Source organism: Bacillus rossius, chromosome 2 (genome assembly GCF_032445375.1).
Source record: "Bacillus rossius redtenbacheri isolate Brsri chromosome 2, Brsri_v3, whole genome shotgun sequence".
Lineage (NCBI taxonomy): Eukaryota > Metazoa > Arthropoda > Insecta > Phasmatodea > Bacillidae > Bacillus > Bacillus rossius.
In genome coordinates, this window is record NC_086331.1 from 13,000,642 (window position 1) to 13,025,517 (window position 24,876).

The 24,876-nt window shown below is 37.0% G+C and overlaps 1 protein-coding gene across 11 annotated transcripts in view; it reads right to left on the reverse strand.

Annotated features, from left to right (window-relative positions):
- LOC134529109 (sideroflexin-2) overlaps nucleotides 1-24,876 on the reverse strand; it is a 55,778-nt gene that overhangs the window by 14,757 nt on the left and 16,145 nt on the right. For 6 of the 11 annotated variants that reach the window (XM_063362853.1, XM_063362850.1, XM_063362851.1 and 3 more), the window contains exons 5-7: nucleotides 12,963-13,088; nucleotides 10,521-10,587; nucleotides 7,802-7,901 (exon numbers count right to left, since the gene is read on the reverse strand). In XM_063362853.1, the coding sequence (XP_063218923.1) occupies nucleotides 7,802-7,901; nucleotides 10,521-10,587; nucleotides 12,963-13,088 (293 nt within the window). The remainder of the gene's footprint in view (nucleotides 1-7,801; nucleotides 7,902-10,520; nucleotides 10,588-12,962; nucleotides 13,089-24,876) is intronic. The other 5 variants (XM_063362857.1, XM_063362858.1, XM_063362859.1 and 2 more) reach the window with 1 other exon arrangement.

A 24,876-nucleotide genomic window follows, 5' to 3' on the forward strand; every position in this document is an offset into this window, starting at 1 on the left:
GCCAATTCAAGGGCACTCTAATTTGAGATGGATAATTTTTGACGTGACAACGTCTAATAAATCGATGAACGCCGGCTGCACGCATGGAAAAGTGTCCCGTAACGCACATTGTCCCGTTACATTGTGTCCCGTTACGCTCATTGTACGCTTGCGCCGCATCTATCTCTCTTCCACTCGATTGGAACAACCATCGATTTGACTTTTTCGAGGCACATTAAACTTGAAACACACTCATTCGTTTGCTACTTTTCCTATCATCGTCCTATCCTTAACAGAATAACACAGATTGGAAGAAGTTAAATAGCAAACATGTATAAAAGTTATAGTTAAAATAATCTCTTCGTTAAAGTAATAAACATATTTGAATTAATGAGTGCAAATAAAAGTAAATTTATCAATTAAATTGTAGATGTCATTTCACTCCTTCTTTGTATCCATACAAAATAGTGATAATTCAATAAAAATGATTCAATTTTATTCATAAAAGTATGCAATCATTTCATCAATGTTTTGTTATGACGTCACGTTAAACTATCGTCTTATGACGTTGTCACGTTAAACTATCGTCCGTAAACAGACTTTACAGACAACCAATTTTTCATAAGCAATACAAATAGTTAGATGTGTAAAAAGATATGTCCAATAAAATATCAAAACAACAATGGATCTTAAAGGCTGAAAAGTTCATAAATGGTAAAAAAAACTTTTCAACTTAAATAAATGCAATAAACTTCATTTATAAATTATATTTTCCATCATCCCTAATTAATGGTTAAATGGCTTAAATTGTTTATCATCTCATTGAGTACAACTTCTTAAATTAATTTTTAACCTGCATAAAGATGAAATGTGGCACAGCATCCAAGATATTTTCTCTACTTACTTCCACTGTGATGTTTCTACACAACTAAAAATGAAACAAAAATAATTAAAAATTCCAAGCATAATTATTTAGAATATACAGTATAAATAAATTACAATGTTTTTAGTAACTGAAAATTAGATGATAATTAGTCCTCTAAGTTTGTTTTAAATGTACTTTTACTCAAATATGTAACTTAAGTAGAGTCCCGCACATCTGAACCCTGCTAATCCAAAAATCCGGCTTATATGTATTAGTTTGGGGTGAAAATAAACACAAAACATTTTTTTTTTTTTGTATTTTAAACATCATTTTCGATGTCTTCACCCAATTATCAACTTATTTTGTGATTTTGTGCATTTAAAGTGTAATAGGTTACGTTACGGGATAAATTGATGCTTCTAGAGATATATTTTACTACACTCTCTTGTATTATAACAATAAATTGGCTAATCCGAAAATATGTTCATTCTAACAGGTCTCTGCTCCAATTAGTTTAGATTAGCGGGCTGCTACTGTGTTAGCAATGTACAAAAGTTACACACAATGACAACTATTAAAACTATATCGTTTCTCATTTTATTTTAAAAGAAACACTCATTGAATTATTAACAGTAGTTGGAAAAATACACTTTGAACTATTCAAATGAAAAGGTAACATGCCATTAAGAGCAATAAAGAGTTTTAACTGCCACACTAAAAAAAAATAGCTGCAATTCCATGTTGGTTGATAAATTGTTTAAACATCAACTTGACTTGAGTAGTGTATATCCGGATATACAGTCTACGTCGTGGCCATTGCTGTTTTGTGATGTGTATCATGTGTAGTAAAAGACAAGTAGTACTTATTGACCAACGCATTATTATCTAAACTGCATATACACAATAGAGGTTAAGGGCCCAGGTGTGTCGATCAGTGCGGATTAATGAGTTAGTCGACGCGGGAGTGCGGATATTATTAACATTTCTCATCGTGGAGTCATAACGTCAAAAATCCGTCCTTCGTGGAAAAACTGAAAGGCCGTGAAAACTACACAGCCTGAACATTTCATATGAAAGCTGTAAGCTTAGAATACCAGTGGGATATTGTTCAATGAATGGTCAAGGTAGATGAAGCGAAAGCGAAAGTTCACAAGGCATTAACCAAGATTTCATTACTGGCAGGGAAGGATTTAATCCACAACATTGAAATATGTGAAACATCAAAGCAAGCATGGGACAAGATACAAATGCTATTTGAAGATTTTGACCTAGCTTTGTAAAATCGGATTGCTGCGTCGGCTAATCTTGACTCGGTTGAATAACTGCGAATCCGTTGACGAGTGTCTGAATTAAATAAATTCAACAGCTCAATGCCCATATGATATTAAGTTTGAGACATCTGATGAATGAGTTGGGACTTTACTGCTAGCAGGTCTCCTAAAAAAGTACAAACTCATGAAAATAGCCTTGGAGAGCTCCGGAAATCCAATTACAGCTGATGCAATTAAAATCAATAGCCACAAGATGTAAAATCTAGTTCAAGCCAAGTTGGATCACCCAACATCGATTCGGCACTCTACAGTAATCGATCGTCGTCGAATAACAAATCGATATGAACCACTAAAGTAAATCGATTTCCGTGGAACAACAAACAAAAAAAACCTGCAGTGCCTTGCAAATGCTACAACTGCAACCGGACGGGACAGTTTGCTGCAGAATGTCTATCAAGATAAAGGCGAACGAAAGAAAAGGGATAATAATTCTGACAATTAAACCAACAAAGCAATTTTATCATGTACTAGCTGCCCGACCCGGCTTCGCACGGCTATACTAATGGAAAAAAATTAAGCCACATCTCCCATTTACAGTAATAGTAAATAAAAAAAAATTCAGTGAAAATTTATTACAATGGTATATAATGTACGTGAGAGAAAATGAATAGCACCGATGGTTTCCCGACTCGTGCACGCAACGTACAACTGATGTACCCGTACTTCGCTACGGCAGTCTACAGGCAGATCACTCTTGCGCCGCTCATTATACATGCCCCTCCTTGTGGGTACGCCACTGCCGCGCGATGCCCGTTGCCATGGAGACGCAGAAGGCATGAACAATGCAAAATCCTGTTCTCATGCAGACAAAGTACCCACTGTTGCCTGGTTTTAACCACCCATGGGATCTAATGTTCGGAAAATGTCATCCTGCGTAACATAAGGAACATTACTGTGAAGTTTCAAGTCTGTAAAATATATATACTTGAAAAAAAGGGCAATAAAAAGACAAATTAAACACAGAGAGAGGAAAAAAAACAATAGTTTAGGTTTGCGATTTAAAGTGATAAAAGTATTTAAATACTAATTGAACTCTTATGAGGGTACTGATTGCTTCGTTGTTAATATCACATGGGTGTTTTTTACTTGTATGGGAAAATTAAGAATGATAAGGCATCTAGTGCGTGGCAACAATGTTAATAGGCAATAGGAAATAAACTGCTAGCGCCTGCGGCATTGTCAACACACACTTCGTACGTGTACTGCGTGTTGTATCTAACCCCCTCCAATGCATTTGATTCTAAATTGGACTTTTAGTAAGGATCCCTAATGTTATTGATAATATAATATAGCCTATAGCCTTCCTCGATAAATGTACTATCCAACACTGAAAGAATTTTTCAAATTGGACCAGTGGTTCCTGAGATTAGCGCGTTCAAACAAACAAATAAACTCTTCAGTGTTATAATATTAATAATAGTATAGATATTAACGAACATAGAAAACAGTGAAACTTATCGGTATTCTGATTCATGTGCATCAGTGTTTTTGACAAAAGGTAATTTAGGGAATTGTGTGTCCGAATCTAAGCTAAAATTCCTAACAGCAAAACATCAACCCTCTCACGACAAAATCTGTGGGAAATGTTGATATTGAGTTGTCAGTCAACGACAAAACTAGTCGTATCACAGACCACAAGGTGCATCATGCTCCAGACGTCGCAGCCAACCTACTCTCATTGAGTAAAGTCACAAGCAAAGGAAATACTGTGATTTTTCATAAAGATGGTGATAAAATACAGAACTCAAATGATGAACTGATAGCCTCAGCATCATTGAAAAATTAAATTCATCAGTTAGACACACTTCAGTCTGCATGTGTTCATAAAGTGTATACTGTCACTTGTGGTGAAGATCTATGGCACAACAGGTTATGTCATTTAAAAAGAAAAGACATGAACTTGTTAAAAACAATGGAATATGGAGTGCAAAACTTGCAGACAAGCAAGACCCCATCTAAAGTTTGTGTCAAAGGCAAACAATCTCGTTTTCCATTCACACAAAGCATCTTTAGAGCAAAGGAACCCCTGGAACTGGTGCATACGGACTTGTGTGGACCTATGGAGACAAGTCTAAAGGAGGCAGTAAGTATTTTTTAGTCCTCATAGACGATTATTCTCGATACATAATGTGTACTTCCTGAGGTCAAAGGATCATGTGTGTGATGTGTTTAAAGAATACTGTGTACTTGTTGAAAACCAGACAGGTAACAAAATAAAAATCTTTTGCTCAGATAATGGGACAGATTTCATAAACACTGAGTTCTTCAGTTTCCTTAAAATGAAGGTCATCAGACTCCAACGCACCATCAGGTCTTCGCCACCACAGAACGGGGTCGCGGAGCATGCTAATTGGAAAATAGTCGAAAATGCAGGGTCTTATTACAAGATGCAGGACTACCAAAAATGTACTGGGCTGAAGCAGTGGAGACATCTGTCCATCTCAACAACAGGAGTCCGACAAAGGCCATTGAAGAAAAGATACCGTTCGAAGCTTGGTATTCGAGGAAGCCAAAGCTCAGTTACCTCAGGATCTTCAGTTGTGAAGCCATGGCCCAAATTCCAAGAGAGAAGAGGAAGAAATGGGATCCCATATCCACAAAACTGATATTTGTTGGTTATTGTGAAAATACGAAAGGCTTTCGCCTCATAAATTCCGTGACCAAATAAGTGACTATCAGCAGAGATATTGTGTTCTTAGAAGAAAAATGCTCAACGAAATAATGGTGAGAGAAGGCGAACCCACCTCACAAACTGTTGGTATTGTTGCAAAAGTTATCCCTCGAGAGCCGGTGAGTGAAGATTTTCTTTTTGCCACAGACTGCTAGTGACAATAAACAACTTATCTCTCAAGAACCAGAATCTAAACAATATAAATAAATCGTTGACATTGCTGCAGATTCAGATGAAGAGCCCTTCATGGGGTTCATGGAAAATTATGATCTAGAAGAAACCTCAAGTCCTACACAGTTAAGAATGAGCCCCTCATATCAGGGGAAGCCTTAAAAAGTCCACAAGCCCAAAGTGGAGGGAAGTAATTAACAAAGAACAATCTTCATTCGTTATAAAATTAAACTTATGAATGGGAGGACTTCAGATGGTGCAGTCTCTCAAATCAAAATGGGTGTTCAAAATTAAAAAACCAGACTCCAAAAAAACAAAATAAAAGGCTAGACTAGTAGTCAAGGGTTGTGGACAGATGCTTGGTATAGACTATAAGGAAACCTCACTGGTAACTACACACACTTTATTACGATACCTCTTTGCACTGGCAGTAAGGGACGACCTTGAGATAGTGCATATGGATATGAAAACAGCTTATTTACACTGCCACTTACATAAGTCATAAGTGTGCAACCTCCAGAAGAGCTCGAGAGAAGACCTCCTGGCAAGGATTGGCAACTCAAAAAGGTTATGTATGGACTTAAACAAAGTGGAAGGTGATGGAATCGTTATATAAACCAAGACCTCACAGATATGGGACTAGGACAGTCCAAAGTAGACCCTAGTTACTTTGAACATACAACCGAAGGAGGTCTTTATGTGTGCCATATATATTGAAGACCTTATCTTCAGGAATGAACCGCAAGTTCAAAGGGAAGTCCAGAGGAAATTAGAATCGGAATTCCACATGAAAGACCACGGCCAAATAGAAAAGTACCTAGGCATGAAAAACAACAGGGACAAATAAAAGACAACTCTTCATTGACCAGACGAACTATATAGACAGTATGCTTCATAAATTTGGCATATGGGACTGCAACCCTGTTTCAACCCCAATGGAAGCCAGGACCACCCTTAGAGACCCTTCGCAAAATGGAACGGAGCATGATAGTAAAAATGTGACTCTGGTGACACTGTACTATATCAGCAGTCTATTGGCTGCCTCCTGTACCTGTCCCAAGTTTCTCACCCAGACATATCTTGTGCTATTAATTGTTTAAGTCAATTTAACAACAACCTACAAAAATACCATTGGCTTGTTGTCAAGAGGGTGTTTAGTTATCTGAAAGGTACAAGAGACTTGAAATTAGTATGTGACAAAAATGGGAACCATGAGTACTTAGCTACAGTGATGCCGATTGGGGGAGTGACAATAATAACAGACACTTAATTACTGCCTACAGCATCAAGTTCATGAGCGCCTGGTTTCATGGTCTAGCAGGTTGCCTTGAGCAAAATCAAAGCTGAATATATGGCACTCAGCTCTACAATTCAGGAAACCTTGTGGTTTAGAATGTTGTGTGGTGAACTGCAACCCGAACATGAACCCAAACCATCCACTGTGTTTTGTGACAACAAAGGGGCAATACCTCTGGCTAAACAATGTAACCAGCCAAAGATCCAAACACATAGACATCAGGCATCATTTTGTTAGGAAGTATGTCCAAGACAAAACTATTCATTTAAATTATTTAAAAACAGATGACATGATATCAGTCATTTTTAAAATGCCCTTAACCAACATAAAACATAACCATTTCATCAGTATGTAAAGTCTTAAATGTGTTATTGTGTTTATTGTTGAAGTTTGTTTATTATTTGCTTGTTCCTATTGAGTGTGTGTGTTTTAATGTCATGTTTTTGGTGTTTTCAAACAATTTAAAGGGAAGTGTTGGTTTGTAAATTGTTTAAACCTCAACTTGACTTGAGTAGTCTATCTCCACTCCTGTGTTTCCGGAATCTGGATATACAGTCTATGTTGCGGCTATTGCCATTTTGTGATGTGTATCATGTGTAGTAAAAGACAAGCAGTACTTACTGACCAAAACATTATTATCTAAACTGCGCATACCCAACACTCCATGTATTCAATTTAACATCCCATAACTGTTATTAGCAAATCAAAACAAACATGCATTTTACCAGCCACAATCTGGCAGAAAACACACAACAGTTCACTTGCTAGCTCATTATGTAAATGCAAACCAGCATCACAAAAAATGCAGAACATGTGCAGTAAGACCCCACTTCTATTTTCTATATTCTGCATTCAGGCAAAAAAAAAAAACTAAATTTTATCATGCCTTTAGGTTTAGAAGATTCTAAGATTAAAAATGCTTGGTATAAGGAAGAGTAAAAATGTTATAAAATCAGTTATTTTGTATTAAAATTAATAATAAACTAATAAGGTATAATGACATTAAGTTACATTTGATGTCAACACACTAACTGCACTGTAGTCAAAGGAGGAAGAAGAGAAAAAGGAAGTGAATTTATTTTATGTTCTGGTCAAGAGGTCACAAAGTTCAAGAATCATGAGAATGATTATTTGCAACTATACCACACTATGAGTTAGTTGGAAGGTACAACATTAATGTAAAACCTAAATGTACTTTTAGGAATTTTTCAGAATAACTGGAGGGAAGATAAATAAACTACAGAAAAAAATAATGTGCTAGGTAATGCAAATATGCAGACTGTAAAAAGGTAAAAACAATGCATGTTTAATATCCCAGTACAACAGTAACATAATAACCAAAAACTACCACAAGTGCTTGTTAAAAATTATAGGCTGAAACATGACTCTATAAAAGCAACAAAAAAATAATGGAATATCCAACACTGCCTACAACATGAATGTTTCCCAATCATAGCAAATAGTGCTAAAAAGAAAATAACACTTACAAACAGCCAACAAGCATCACTTGAATTGGTGCATGGAGTGGCTTGATTTTTTGCATCCAATTGTAGCTTTCCAATTTGACCATAATGATTGGGAGGATAGCTGTGTGCAAACAAATAACTAAACAAACACACTTAGTTCAGTCCTGGAGTGCAGATAACTGGATCAACGATGTTCCAGCTCCTACAAAATTGGGAGCAGTTAAGATAATTCATGCTACAAGCAAATACACATTAGCTGAACTTTGTGTCACCACCTGGATTATAATCCGATCACTTGGATAGAAAGCAGCGGTACCCCCCATGCTGGTAATCTACTGGCGCTGCCTTTAAAAAGACACATTTACTATTTCTTCATATTTATTTCTACTCCCATTTAACTCTCAATAGTAAAAAAAAAATGAAAACTGCTATAACTGCTGCATAAACAAGAGAGGAACTGACATCTAAGATTACATTCAATTCAGAATCAAAGAATAGTGCATAGCACAATACCATAAAAAAAAAGACAACTACAAAAAAAAAACAGCACAGTAACACACAATAACTTTTCCTTTCATTGATACAAATTTTAATAAAATTAAAGTTACGCAAATAGTTTTTCTTCATAAATGCTCAAGACTGTCCAAAACATGGTCAATTTTGCTTTGTACCTCTCACAAAAAAAATTCATGCATGACAAATTACAGGTTTATTACACTGCAGCACTAAAACCACAATACTTTCAATGAAATACTACTAATAAAAATACAGTTAAAATAAATAAATAAATATGACCACATGAATTAGTTATTTTCATATTTCAACATGTATGTACACTATAATACAAATGTACAATTTTATGAGGATTAATTAGCAATAGCATTAGCATCATGCACACTCCTGTAGTATCGTGCACACCCTTGCAGTATTGTGCACATACCTGCAGTCACTGTGCATACCCCTGCAATTATTGTGCAAACCTCTGCAAGCTCTTCAATGAGCATTGGTGTGCATGTCACAAATGTAAATAAATATAAAAAAAATACGTAAAGGCAGTCATGGGGACTGTCGACAGAAGTGAAAACTTAAAACTTTGTTTTTAAATGTGTAATATCATCATTTCTACGTCAAATGTACATAAGAAAATGATTTTGGTATTATATCACTCGCATGTCGGCGACACAAACCCATAAGTTTTGCCCCAACCAATAATAACTTTAAAATTAGAAGAAATGAAGTTTTACCATTGAAAAAAATTAAAATTAAATATGAAATTTAATCCACAAATAATCAACATTACCTCTCATAAATCAACAACCTGACATTTAAAGAAATTCACTATGTAAATAAAATAAACAAAAGAAAAACATTACCTCAACTTAACTACCTACTAAAAAATAGCCAATACTCACAATATGTACCACACAATAACATTAAAGTTTGCATGGAAAATCAAAATAAAATGAAAAACTTAAAAATTTAAAAATATAATAAATGAAGTTTTATCCTTGAAAAATCAAAAAACTATGAACTTAATCCCACAAATAATCAACATTCACTACGTAAATAAATAAACAAAAGAAAATCGCTCAACGCGGTCAATTCAACTTCGCTTACTGCTACTACAGCATGTTGGTGAGGAGAACTCACTAGATTTTACCCGTGTACACAGGCCGGTGCGCGTCGCCAGTCTGGCGCAACACGTCACTAGCATGTCGGTGACGCGAGCCCATAAGTTTCGCTCCTACCAAAAATCGCTCAACGCGGCTGAATAAGTTTTCACTTCAATAAATAAAATACTGGAGATACTTTATTTTTCAGCAACACTATGTTTTCACGAAACACTTCTCCCCCAAGGGGAGTCTAGGAAAAAGGATGGGGTGGGAGATTTGTTACGGGGTGTTTCTGAGTAATGCCCCTTAACGTGTGCGAGATCGCCACCGCCTGGCCACAGGTCTGTGAAAGCGAGTACCACACGCACAAGGTAGGGCCCTCTCGAGGCTCGAGGCAGGAGGCGGGCCGACACTGAGTAGACAGTATAAATAGGAGCGCGTCCGACAGAGAATTCAATTGGTCCAAAACTCCAGTCAGTGCTGGGCATGCTACGCCGACCAGGCAATGAGTGGAGACAACAAGTAGTTAACGGTGTCATGCTAACGAGTCTTCTTGTTCAACAAAGCAGCCAATAGGACAGGTAATCAGTTCTTGTTCTGACGTCACGATGTACAGCCCGCACTCTCGTGAAACTCCAGGAACAGTTAAAAAAAGAACCTCCCAGCGGCTGAAAGGCTTTGGGTTCAAAACTCAGTCTGCTGATACAACCTTTATGCATTTTTACATTTTATTTTAATACATTAAACCTGTAAGTTTAATTTATAATAAAATTTAAATAAACCTGACAAAAACATAACTTGTTGCCTTTATAAACATCTTAATATTTTCAAAATACTACAGCTGGACCGTCAAAATTATTAATAAAAAATTAAAACTTGCTTAAATAACATTAATAGCTTAAAATACATTTAGAATAAAGCTAAAAAGATTATCGTGGGATGGCCAGTGGTTACACTAGCCACAAGTGTAACACACTCAAATTCCAACATGATTACTACTCAGGTGTTTTTAGAAGGTTACAGGATATGCTCTTCCTTCTCTTAGTGAGAGCTTAACTACATCCCTGGGCCTTGCATTTAATACTTTCCTCAATTTCTGTGTACTTTATACAGTTGGTAGTACTTACTCATGCCTGGAGCACACATGATGATACGACACAGGACCACCTGAGAAATTCCTTTCACTGCCGCCACCTACAAAAAAAATAATATTTTTAAGTTTCTATAGTTCCTTATTTTAGCTGTTTTGGCATGCACTTTGAATCTCTTCAAATTATAGGTTTTAATTAAAATAAATAAAAATATTAGTGCCAGGTTAAAACAATTTTTAAATATAATTATTATTTTGAGGTATGCAAAACATGCAGTCACACAATAATATGAAATTAGGAAGGGAATGGGCCATAGTTGTTACCCCAAAAAATCGTTAAAAATTACTCAATTTAGCAGTTATCAAAGTTTTTTTAAAAAATTTCAAAATTTTTACAGAAACCAAATGGCTATTTTCATAAGTTTATCTATGCTATTTTTGCAAACAATTGTGTGGTATATCATAGATATGTAGAACAGGGAAAAAATTCAGTAATAATATACTTTGATATCACGAAAGTAGTATTTTTCTACTAAAGCGCCAATTGTATTTATTAAAGGCACAAACCTGATACGCTGTTCTATGTGCTGTGCTTACAGCAAAAAAGTAATACATTCTGTATCTTTACATCTTTGGTTATTTAGTGTAAAAGAAGGGTGACATTGATTACAAGAGAAGCTAAAACATATTTAATTTTTATACCTCATTTTATTTTACTTTTTAATTATATGATGTGACACTAAAAAAACTTTTTTTTTGTGGAGAAAAACTTTTTTTTTCTCAGGAAACGTTAAAACAAATGTGAAAAATAATACGGAATCAACCTGTCTTCTCGTTTATTTACACTTTAAGTTGCAGTAATTTTATAGTTTAGGCTAAGAAATAATTGTTAATGGTATGAGAAAACCTTTAAAAATGTGCACTAAGTATATTTAGCCACATCCATTAGTATGCATTTTTTACCAACTTGATAAACATGTTAATATTTTAGACAGAAAAATTAATATGAAACATTTGATATCAATCTTAATAAAATAATTTTTTTATTCTTGTCATTATTATGTTTAAATTTATTATATATAGATTTATTTCAAATTTTTGTGTCAGGAAAAATTTTGCATTTCAATAAATTTATAATTTATCTTGTAATTAATAATTGATCATTTGCTCAGTTTGTGTTCCAGTAGTTTTACAACATAGTTTTTGTCTTCTATGTGTGATTTTTTTTCTGTGTTAATGTGTATTTGTTCCTGTACATTATATGCTTTGTGTATATGTATTGTACATAAATGTATATAGAGCACACCACTAAGTTCCCCAACTGCTGGTATGCACATCACAAAAAATAAATAATTAAGTGGTTTTTGAACATCTAGGAATGTACACATTGTGTAGTTCTGTCCTGTTTGTCACAAGCGTGGCTCCAAAGGGAGGACGCAAGAGGCAATAGCCCTTCCCGAAACCCAAAATTTTATTTTTTATTTATTTATTTTGACTTCAGTTTGGCACAGTTAAGGCGTATACACCTTCTCTTAAATAAATACAAAATATTAAATATTATTAAATACTAGCCTAAAATATATTAAATATGGTTTTAAATAGAAAGAAAATAAAAATGTGATTAAAATTCTTATGATTTCATTCTCACACACACGTTCATTCAATATTCCCTTGGTTAAGTTTCTGTGAAATTAGAGAGCCATTTTTTAAAATGAGAGATTTTTTAAACATCTTGGTAGACCAGTGGTGTCTAGCATTTTGGTCGAGGCTGTTCCAGAGGCGAGATGCAGTAACTGTGAAGGATTTTGACAGTGTTTTGGTTTTAAGCATGGGGATTGAAAGTTCACAATTTGATTTTAAACGTGTTCCAAGCTTGTGATGCGAGCTTAAAAACTTATCAAGGGTATAAATATTGAGGAGTATCCGCTATAAGTATTTTATGTAGCATAAGTATAGCGTTTTTTATTTATTTTTGTGAAGTTAAGCCAGCCTAATTATAATACTTAATAAATGTGTGTGTGAGTGTGTGAGAGAATGACGTGTCTTATTAAAAATATTAATTATATTTTAATAACCTTTTTCTATTTAAAACAATATATAATATGTTTTAGGTTTGTATTTTATTATATTTTAATATTTAACATGGCTTTTGTTAGTACTAAACTTGGATGTTAAATTGGTAGATGATTCATCAGTAAATGCTGTAATTTTTAATGTGTTAGTATGTAATTTGATGTTTTATACCTAGTTATAACTTATTCTTTTTTGTTTATGTCTTACGGTCCAATGTAAGGGAAGGCGTACACAACTTAACTGCACCAAACAAAAGTTGAATAAATAAAATAAATATTGAAACAAATGGTTATAAATGTAAACAATTTAACTACTTGACACTAACCTTGCACTTTAATGCACACTTACATGCACAGGATAAGGTAAAAGGATTTTTTACTGCATGTGCCTGGATTTATGTACTTACTTTGGATTGTCCAACTTTGTTGCCATTATCATCGTACACATCCACACCATACAGGATTTCATTTTGTCGCATCAAAGGAATGTTGACACAATTAGCTGCTGCAACCGCAGCAAATGGAACATAGCGCTGAAAAAGCAAAAACCTTTATTAACACATGAATTTCAGAGAAACCAATAAAAACTGAAAAAAATATTTTTACTACCAAATTTACCAACATTCCTCAACCACAAACACACACACACAAGCAACATGAGAACACAAATTCTGACAAAAATTACAAAACTTACTTCCCGTCTGAATGCCAAAGAAAATCATTTTAACAAAATTAAAAGTTACAAAAGCTTTGCAAAAAATGAATAAAATTAAAAGTAACAAAAAGAGGTACGAAAAATGAAAAACAAAAATCAAACAAAAGAAGGTATGTATCACTTAAATACTAAACACAAGCAGTGTCAATGTGTGCCATTGCACTCTCTCTCCTCAGCACGCAGTTTCATTTTTGACTCTACGTCAGAGATACTTATTTAAAGGATTTTTCTCCCACTGTACTTTCTGGGCCTCGTTTGATTTAAACTTTACCCAGTAGGTTCTCTCCTTGTCTCAGCGCCACGGCTCCCATGCGGAGTTGGCGGCACGATTCCCATTTCGCCCGCCTCCTGCCCGATCCGGCATGTTATTTCTACGTCTGCAGTATTGGGTCCTGCAGCCTTCTCACAACGCAAGCTTTTCCTCCTCCCCCTCAACTATGAGTTTTTTGCATGCCTTCTCACAACCAGCACCCAGACAATGGGCACCCTCCCCTTAGGAAACACGCCACACCCATGCTAGCACCTGCACGCCCCTCGGGCACAATCTCTCCGACGCCTTTGGAACTTAACTCTGACTAACTCCTGTTTGCCCCGCCAGGGAACGACACCTCCCCAAGCTCTATGCACGTGGCTGGATCCACCACCGATGTCTTGCAGTACACGATCTAGCGGCAGTCATGCTAACTATAGTTCGGCGCAGTTAATATTTATCCTGGGTGTTTTGGATGCCCCTACACAAATTAGGACAGAGACTCTCCTCCCTCATTCCTACTAGCCACGTCCGCTTTTTATCTCCCCCACCCTTTTTTTTGAAGACTTGTGGGGCTTTTAACATAGTGACCCTCCCGTCCCCGCAGGAAGTCACAGTGTATCTTTCGTCGTGGTCACGTGTGGACTCGCCGACAGTTTGTACACGAGCATCCACATAACTCGCGAGCAGAGAGATTGACTACAGTGAAGCACGTAGTCACTATACAAAGGTTTTTTTTCCCTTTTTAGTTTAAAGTTATAGCCGTAGTGAGCAGGTGCGCAACAACAGGGGGGGGAGGGGGGGAAAGGGTATTTTTCCCCCCTCTGAAACCTCGAAGTGGGGGCAAACGGGGTCAAAGAAAGTGCTGTGTAATCAATTTTTAGATAATAAAACTGCTTAAATAGAACCATTTTCCACCTTGAAATACAAATTTTCCCGGGGGAGGACCCCCAGACCCCCCGCTTCAATAGGGGGGATCGATGATTCTTTATAAAAAGGTACATTGCCCCCCCCCCCCCCCCTTGGAAATTTAGTTGTTGCGCCCCTGGTAGTGAGTGAGTACTGGTTACTAATGTTTTCGTCTCCGCACCCGCGGGCGGTTCTTATAATGGTTTAACTTCACCTCCGGACACCCCCACGCTCTGGTGAGTAATACTTCTGACTTTTCCCTTGTAGCACCGTTACTCAAGCACCATGTTTTACTGGTCATTCCGGTGTGCCTTTATATTTCCTTAACACTGTGTGAACTATGTTCCACAGTGGGGTCCCAGGGACGGGCTGAATAATGCAAGCCCCAAGCTGTGTTCCTTCTTTCGGCCTCGGGAGCAGCCCTATTCAGCTACCCCTCTCTCCAACGCATCTAGAATCCAACATGCTCTGCCTCGTGTCCAGCCAAGTGCCAAAGATAAAACTGAGTAATGTAAGGCTTCATCTAAATATTCATCTCTCGGACCTATTTTTTTTAATATTTTACTTTAAAATCCGGAAGACATGAAGACTATTTGGTATCGTGGGACAGTTAATAGAAAATTATAATGTTTATCAATTTTAAGATTATGTGATTTCATCAGTCATATAATGGTTAGAGTTTAGATAACCTTAAAGCATGGTCATTAATAAAATTTGCAAATAACCGCGGGTGCCTTGCGAATTATTGTAATTATGTTTGTTATTGTATTTAAATTTTGATGACTGATTCTAAAAGTGTTATGAACCATGTAAGTTTCTCCCAGAAATCACCTAGTTAATACCAGTCAAATGAATGCCTTTAACTGTGATAAATGGTGATATCAAAACAAAACAAAAAGATATCTCCACATTAAAAATGTTATATAGTAACCAGAGATCTGTTGAGAAGATAAATTTAAAGTATGTCTGGAGACATTCTATGTATTCTGGTTGGTAAGCCTGAAAACAAAAAAAAAAGCTAATGCTTGCTTGGTACTTTGTAATGTATGTAGGATATAACACCGGGTTAATGTAATACCAGGTTAATGTAACATTAACATAAAACTAAATAAAAAGTGCTCGTGTGATTATGAGTTGTCTGTGTTTATATTAAAGAAATCAACAGGTTATGGGCCCAGGTGTGATACTGTTAAAATCGTTGGGATTGTTTTCAATTATGTGACAAAACGGAAAAACGTTTATTGCAAAATGGCTACATCGTCGGACGACTTCTTGCAAGTTGAAAAACTCGTTGGTCATGCAAATTTCAGTATTTGGAAATTTCAAATAACTGTGTTAATGAAAGCAGCAGACGTGTACAATGTCATTAGCGAAGAAGATGATACCGAAAAACGTGACAAGGATTGGGAAAAGAAGGACGCCAAGGCACAAAGATACATTGTTACTACTATTGACAAAGGTAACATTCAGTTTGTTATGTCGTGCACCACGGCAAAGGAAATGTTTAAAAAATTGTGTTCTATTTACGAACGAGACAGTAACCACAACAAGAACTCACTACTTCAAGCATTTTTCAATTTCAAAATTAACTGTGTTGCATCAGACCTCTCGGAAATTCAAAATTTATCTGTCAAATTGAAAAGTATAGGGCATTGTATTGATGATGAAACGATGATAGGAAAGATTTTGTCATCATTGCCGAGCAGTTACAAGTTTTTCATGACTGCCTGGGATTCAACTCCTAAGTGTGACCAAACCTTGACAAACCTTATTGCAAGGTTATTGGCAGAAGAGGAACGCACCCAGTCAAGTGGTGAGTGTGACAATGTTGCATTCAGAACTGTGAACAGGGACGTTATATGTTATAGATGTAACAATAGAGGCCACATATCCAGAAACTGTACCTTTAAATCAAAACCATGTAAAATATGTAAAAAGGACAACCATAGTGAAGAAAACTGCTACTTCAGAAACAAAGGAAACAGGGCTGGTACACGTGAAAATTTTAAAGTTGCATTTTTAACAGAATCCACCAGGAAAAACCATAAGGGAACATGGGTTCTTGACTCTGGCTGTACCTCACATATGGCCACAACCAGTCAGTTCATGTTGAATACTGAAAATGTTGACTCTGAAATCACGACATCCAAAGTTGACGAAAATCTCAGTGCAAAACTTAAGGGTGACATAGAGTATAAAGAATGTATACTTAAGGACGTGTTGTATGTTCCAGGCTTGACGAAAAATTTGATGTCTGTAAACAAAATTACAGAAAGTGGAGGCAGTGTTAACTTTGCTGAAGACAGGGTAGAGATTAATAAAAGTGGTGTCAAAATTGTAGGTGTTAAAGAAGCAAATGGACTTTATACCATAAAGCTGACACATTGTGAAAAAACATTTCTGACTGAACACAAACAAGTGACTGATGCAATGTTGTGGCACAGAAAACTGGGACATTTAAACTTTGAAAACTTGAAGAAACTGACTGACTTGTCCTTTGGACTGGAAAATCTGAATTTTAGTTCTGATACTGTCTGTGAAACTTGTTTATCATCAAAACAGACCAGAAAAACCTTTGGAGGAGAGAGAGAAAGGGCAACAAGACCTCTGGAAATTGTTCATACAGATGTTTGTGGACCTCTTGATTCTACCTGGGACGGCTACAATTACTTTGTGACATTCCTAGATGACTATACACATTTTGCTGTGGTAACTCTGATTAAGAATAAATCTGATGTCTACCATGCCACACAATGTTTTGTGGCTGAAGCAGAATCAAAATGGAATATGAAGATACACAAGCTTCGGTGTGATATGGGAGGTGAATACAGCTCTAATGAATTCCGAAATTGGTGTCTAGAAAGGGGAATTAAGATAGATTATGCTCCACCAGCTTCTCCTCAGCTAAATGGCCGCGCAGAAAGACTTAACAGGACTTTGATGGAGAAGACAAGAGCACTTCTTTTTGACTCTGGTCTCGACAAAAACATGTGGGGAGAGGCGTTGCGCACGTCCACATATTTGTTAAACAGAAGTCCATCCGTCACGGTAGACCTTACCCCTGCAGAGTTATGGTATGGAAAAAAACCTGATCTCTCTAATCTAAAATTGTTTGGTTGCAGTGCTTATGCCAAGAATGTGAAGAAATTAAAAAAACTGGATGGTAGATGCAAAAAACTTGTGATGATTGGATATTCGTCAAATGGATACAGACTATGGAATCCAAATGAAAACAGAATTGAATTGTCAAGAGATGTAACCTTTGTGGAAGGTACTGAACTGAGTTCTGACAGGGAGTCTTCAAATAGAATAATGGTGAGAAGTAAATCTTGTGAAAAAAATGAAGGTAACAAAAAATTGCTTATACACCGTGAACCAGTAGAACATGCCAAAATTGAAGATGACAGTGATGGCGAAGAACCATTTTTGGGTTTTCAATCCAATAAAACTCATGAAGAAGATTGTCAAGCTGCTACTAAAGAATCTGACGTATCTACTGAAGACAAAAATTCATGTGTGAAACAAAGAAGAGAGAGAAAATTGCCTACACATTTGCAAGAATATGTTCTACTGTCTTACCAGGAAGCCATCACAGGTGCAGATAGAGAACTTTGGCTGAACGCGATTCAGGAAGAAAAATCTTCCCTACTGAAAAATGAGGTCTTTGAGTTTGTCGAAAGGGACAAAGTTAAAGGGAGTCAAAGACTGCTAAGTAGTCGATGGGTATTTCGTATAAAGGACAATAACGTATACAAAGCCAGACTAGTAGTGCGTGGATGCGAACAAAAACCGGGTAATGACTTTGAAGAAACTTTTAGCTCAGTTGTGTCTGTAAATACTTTGAGATTTCTTGTGGCTTATGGAAATTCCAAACAAATGTCTTTCAAGCTCTTTGATGTGAAAACAGCTTTTCTGTATGGTAATTTGGAACAAGAACTTTACATGTCTTTGCCAGAAGGTTTTGAGAATGAAACTGGTTCAGTGATAAAACTGAAGAAGTCCCTGTATGGACTAAAACAAGCTCCAAGAGCTTGGAACAAAAGATTTGTGGATTTTATCACAAATCAGGGACTTTTGCAACTTACAACAGACAAATCTGTATTCAGAAACAGTGAAGGTGATCTGTTCATGGCACTTTGGGTTGATGATGGACTTGTAATGTCTACAAAGAGAAACAAAATTGATGACCTGCTGTCCAAGCTTCAAACAGAATTTGAAGTAAGAATAACCAACAATCCTGAATGTTTTGTAGGAATTGAAATCAAAAACACTTCAGATTCAGTTGTCCTTCATCAGAAGTCCTATACTTCCCAGTTGCTGAAAATGTTCAACATGGATTGTTCCAAACCTGTAAAAACCCCAACAAGTCAAGTAATTGAGATAGAACGATTATCCAATGTAGAAAAAGTTGTGAGTTTTCCTTACAGACAAGCAATTGGTAGCTTACTATATCTGTCCAACAGAACCAGACCGGATATTACATATGCGGTGAATGTAGCTTCAAGGAAAACTGAAAACCCTTCTGCAGATGATGTTCAGAAAGTTAAGAGAATCTTAAGGTATCTCCAAGGGACACAAAACTTAGGACTCAAGTACTCCACCAGTGAAAACACCACAGTGTTGAATGCCTATAGTGACGCTGACTATGCAGGCGATGAAGCATCTCGTAGAAGTACATCTGGATATGTCATCATGTATGGTGGTAGTCCAATTGCTTGGTCTACTAAACGTCAACCTGTAGTATCGCTAAGCACTGCAGAAAGTGAATTTATTGCTGCAAGTGAATGTGTCAAAGAACTGATTTTCTTGAATTCTGTGTACAACGAGCTAACAGGTGAAGACATTTTGGTGAACCTGAACATTGACAATCAAAGTACAATCAACATGATAAAAAATCACAGTGTATTTAAGAGGTCAAAACATATTGATATCAAGTTTAAGTTCTTGTGTGAAAAGGTGAATGAAAATAACTTTAACCTGCAGTATTGTCCAACTGAATGTCAGCTGGCCGACATGTTCACAAAAGCTGTCAACTCAAATACTTATTGTAATCTTGTAAAGAATATTGTTTTTGATGTCTGAAGACAGTTTGAAATGAATGCTTATGTTTTAAATTTATGAGGAGAGTGTTGAGAAGATAAATTTAAAGTATGTCTGGAGACATTCTATGTATTCTGGTTGGTAAGCCTGAAAACAAAAAAAAAGCTAATGCTTGCTTGGTACTTTGTAATGTATGTAGGATATAACACCGGGTTAATGTAATACCAGGTTAATGTAACATTAACATAAAACTAAATAAAAAGTGCTCGTGTGATTATGAGTTGTCTGTGTTTATATTAAAGAAATCAACAAGATCAGGTGGTTTTAATTCATTTGAAGTTTTCCTATTATGATCCACCATTTGCACTTCTGTGTTGTGGGTGTAAAATCCAAATTTGTATGTTCTCTCACTGTGTTTCTCCTCTGTCTATTGCCTTTAACTTAGTATTTACCAGCACGCTTTCCAGGCCTTTTGCAAGCACTCAGAGAGTGCACCTATTCTCTACGGAACACAGGAAGCACAAATGGTGCTCACGGTGGCCACCCACAGTTCTTCTTCACAGCTCACTCCATTCGGTTACATCTCGCTCTTGTGCCAACCATTGTTCTTTTGGTTTTTGTTTATTATGCTATGTACAGTTAAAATTCCTAACTGCACATTTTACGGACGGGTGACACAACTATTATATATAAACAAAAATCTGTGGCCGGTGCTTGCTAGGACCCTGACTTTTCACGTTCGAGAGTCTCTTTTATAGTTAATTCTGAGGGTTAGCCAGCACCCGACAGAGCCCATGCTGTCTTCCTCCAGCACCAACCTGGGTTTCTGGGGGAACCCAACCTGACACCACCATATATATTACTCATGTATCTACCTATGGCAGGTATTTTTCTAATACCGAACACATTCTACAGCATGTATGACTCCTGGCAAAATGTGGCTGTGACGGAACATAAACTACCTGCACGATATACACTATCCCCATTTTGTCGAAGAAATAACCCATCCAATGAAAACTTTTATGAAGAATTAGAGTGTGGTACATATCCAACGATAGCCTAGAAGCACAGTCAGCACACATTTTTCTATCTTTGCTTTCAGCTGCCATTGAACAGATACTACCTACACTTCCCTCCAACAAGACAAAGTAATGGATGGTAAACCTTTGAAAATTGCCTGCAGTGTGTCACCTCACTCCTCCCTTGGCTCTCTTGTGCTAGCCCAGGGGACGTGTTTCTACCGACCATACTGAACCATGCTACTCTCCTGGTAATATAAAATCCCCTTGGCAGCATTTACAAAGTGCCTAAAATATGAACAATGAATATTATTTAACTAAACCCAAACATATTTTTGGGTTTAAAGCAAAGTGTAACACTGTAATTTAACTTTTCACTGACTTAGGTTACGGGTGTCGCTCTTCCTCACCAAAGGCAGTACCAGAGGTATAGAGGTCAGCGTCCTTTACTCATCCTGTGGTCACTTGGTTCAAATACTAGCTTGAACACAGGTGATTTTAAAAATGAGTTTGTACGCTGTCACCCGCTAAGTCTCCCGACAAATAACCTGAATTAATGCTCTCTAAAATTGAACAGACTTGTAGGTCACCGAGACTGCTGTTTTGAAGAGCCCGCCATGCCTCAGCGGCGTTTGTCTGGCCAAGAGACTCTGTCCCCTCCTCTTCTTGCCTAGGAACCCCTTGACTCTCATACATCAGAATATGAATAGTACTTTAAAAAAACAGCACTCCGCCGAACCTGAAAATACATACTACGCTCCTACAGAACTTAATAAATTAATTAACAGTCCGGTCATCGTCATCAGTCCTCCGAAAATTCCCAGTGAAAATGGGAACATGAAATTCAAATACCGCATCAAGATAAAGACAACATTTGAATATAACATTGTGTTCCTAATCTTCTGCAAAAACGCACAACCTGGAGCAAGAGAAACAATCACACTTCCAAAATTACAACCTCAAACCGAAAATAAGTCTTGGAAATACTTCTACCCTGGATTCAACTAAATACATATGGCAGTTATAATACGCCTCTTGGGGAACTCTCTGCCTTAACAAAAGAGTAACGACTCTTAAATACTAACACCCCTCTGGGCTCTGGTCAGTTGGAAACGCATATTGATGAGAAGGCCACCGACAACAAATCACCTCCGTCTCCTGAGGGCAATAGTTAAGACAGCCTGCACACACTTCTGACAAAACAAAGTAGAAATGTACGCTAGATTCCTTAACAATGGACAGACAAATTCTACAGGACGGTAACACACCTCTTCCACATTCGAAAAAGGCTTGTTTCTAGTCTGTCATTGCCTCAGCCAATCATCAGGGCAAAAGAACTCCCGTGGAGGCCGGCGTCGCTGCTTAAGTACTGTGGCGCCCTTCTAGAACCGACGAGAGCAGTTGTGAAGAGTCGCGTCATTCCGAGCCGACCCGACGCCCGAAACATCGAGAATAGCATAATTTGCTCACGCCACTTCACACAGCGGCCTCTGTGGAATTATCAAGGCCGCTCAGCGATAGATAACAGCGTCAAGACAGGATGATACGCAGGGAGCGGAGGGAGGAGGGGGAAGCAACGACCCTTGTGATCCGGCCAGGTGCACGTGGCATGCCTTACGTCAGTGGACGTCACGTGACACGGCGCGTGACGCCAGTGACCATGGCAACCAGCCAGCTCCGAACCTGGTCTCTCGCATCCGTAACAATATTGATGAACCAAACTTATAGAAAAAATTAATCCTCTCATTAATTTCGACCCCCAACACCTACAAGCAGAACCCACTGACGAGCCTACATGTCAGGACAATGGAAGGAGTGCTGGTTGCTGTGAGAACAGAAGCAAGATGACTGGGGTTCATGTATGTGACTAGTGAGATGCCGAAGAGAGCCTCAGTCCACGCTGATAAATAGCTCTCAAAATTCATTATTATGTATTGGGAGGAGTTGCTTTAACATCATTCATTCTTGAATTTAGCACAGTTTATTCCTTCAAGTTAAAATGTCAAGAAGCAACTAGAAAGACCCTACTTTCTTCATATTTTGCTCTTTTAATTCCAAATTTAATCTCTACTCAACTTTCATACCCACCTCCTTCTTGATCTCTAATGACAATGGAGATATTTTTAAAAGAAACATGTTGTGTTGCATTCCAGGTAGGCCTGGCTAAGCAACCAAGAATATTAACAACACACTAATCTCTGGAGAGTTTGTGATGTTTATATACATTAATTCGAAGTTATGTTTTTAAGTTTGTCTTTTTGTCAAATTGGAGGCTGAATTATTCTTTCAATAGAGTAGTTTTTCTGCTAGAAATTTTTATTTAAAAGAAGTTTTGGACAGTGTGTTTTATTATTTTCTCAAAACAAAACACCGATCACAACTTATATGTCCAGATGATTTTCCACAGTCACTATAGCTCGTCGCTCAATTGAACAAAAAAAATTAACTGACATCCTCTACCTAAATTTTTAAGCGAAGTACAAAATTATCCGAGGCCAGTGTGGTCTTGCTGGCAATTACCATTGCAATGGGCCAATGCCAAAGCCTGAGGTCAAATTTATAGTTAAAAAAAAAGTCTGAAAACACATAAAACAAAGGTTAAACTTCAGCCAGGCCTTAACCAGCAGGCGTGAAATTATCTACACCAATCCCTCACTTAGCACGACTAATTCGTTCCTAAAAATGTTCGTGTTAATCGAAATCGCGTATTCTGAAGCATTAGTCCCCATAAATATAAGGCTAAATTATTTAATGTGTTCCAAGATGTGTAGGGAAGTAATCTTTACATAATATAAATGCGTAGAATAATACTTGAAAATGCATATGTCATATCATTTATCTTTTTAAGCCTACCACCGAATACGTTAGATAAAGAAAACATGGCACAGTGTAACGGGAGATAAGTGGTAACATATTTACCGTCAGTCAGCAGGTTGGCTTGCCCGCCCAGGCGTGACCTTCAACACGCGCGGGAGTCTGTCTGCCTGCTGTTGCAAGCAGCTGGATCCTTTGTTATTACGTTTAAAACTTAACAAAATTAAAACACTTTTATGAAATTAAGAACCGGTTTTATATAGGTAACTTTAAAACACACAGCCATATGTAAACATTTAATTTGTTATGCACACCTCTTATAAAAGCGGCTATGTAAACAAATCAGTTAACAGATAAACAGATTTAGATTTTCCCTAGAGCACAAACATAACATTAAAATATGTACAATATGTACATATACAAAACATAAAAGTTAGTTAAATATTTTCTGGGGTGAAATTAACACTATCATCTTGCTTTTTTTTAAAAAAACGTGTCCAATTTCATCTGCTTTGGTTTCTGTACGGTACGGCCTGGTCTGCAGCCGGGCATCAACGGTACGGCCTGGTCTGCGGCCGGGCATCAACAGTACGGCCCGGTATTTGTTTATCTGCGTGCGCATCTCTTTCCCCTCGCATTCCAAACCACTCTTCCCCCCTCGAATTCCATACCTGACGTCGCGTCGTTTCCGAGATTTTTTTTAGCCTGTGGCGATTTCGTGCTAACTGAAATTTACAGACGTGCTATTCGAGACTAGGGCAGTAAAATTTACATCGTGCTAACTGAATTCGCATTAATTGAAGACGTGCTATGCGAGGGATTGGTGTATTTGTAAAATCTTAATTCCTTTTCACGAGTTCCTGATGACGTGACTGCATGCAGTGAAAATCGAGTGACAAATAGTTAAACAAGGAAGTTGTGTTCCCTTACAAAGGTGAAAACAAAACAAAGCAACCCCGTGGGTTAACCAACCACAATCACAATACATAAATACATAACCAGGTTCATTACCATATAGGGAAAGTACATTTCTAGCATTTGTTCCCTTAAAATTTGGAAAGTAACATCACATCACAGCATGGCTTGTCCTGATTGGCTGGCGAGTCAGGACGTAGCGAAAGTTCATTGCTGCACAGTCGTGCACCTATGCGTTGGGTTTTCTCAACAAAGCACTAACTTGAGGCATGAAAAATAACTTACTGGCGACAGAGTATTGCACCCATGTCTTGACAGTGTTTCCTTTCTTTTTAAACCTCCTAGAATGTTACAGCCTCACTAACCAGAATATGCTTCAAAATTGTAAAAATGTAATTAATACATATGTTAATTTTAACTGATTAAGCAAAATAGAGAAAAAATCAATAATAAAAAAAATACATTCATCTTTATATAAAACCTAACCTAATATAATAATAATTAATATTCAGGCACAAACAAAATACCTTAAATGCCTATGCATAATAAAAGAAACATGAGTATAAATTAATTACGAAACATGAAGAAAACATCAGCAACATAACAAATTCTCAGTTACAGTATTATTAGTAGCAGGGGGCAGGAATCATGCTATGTTA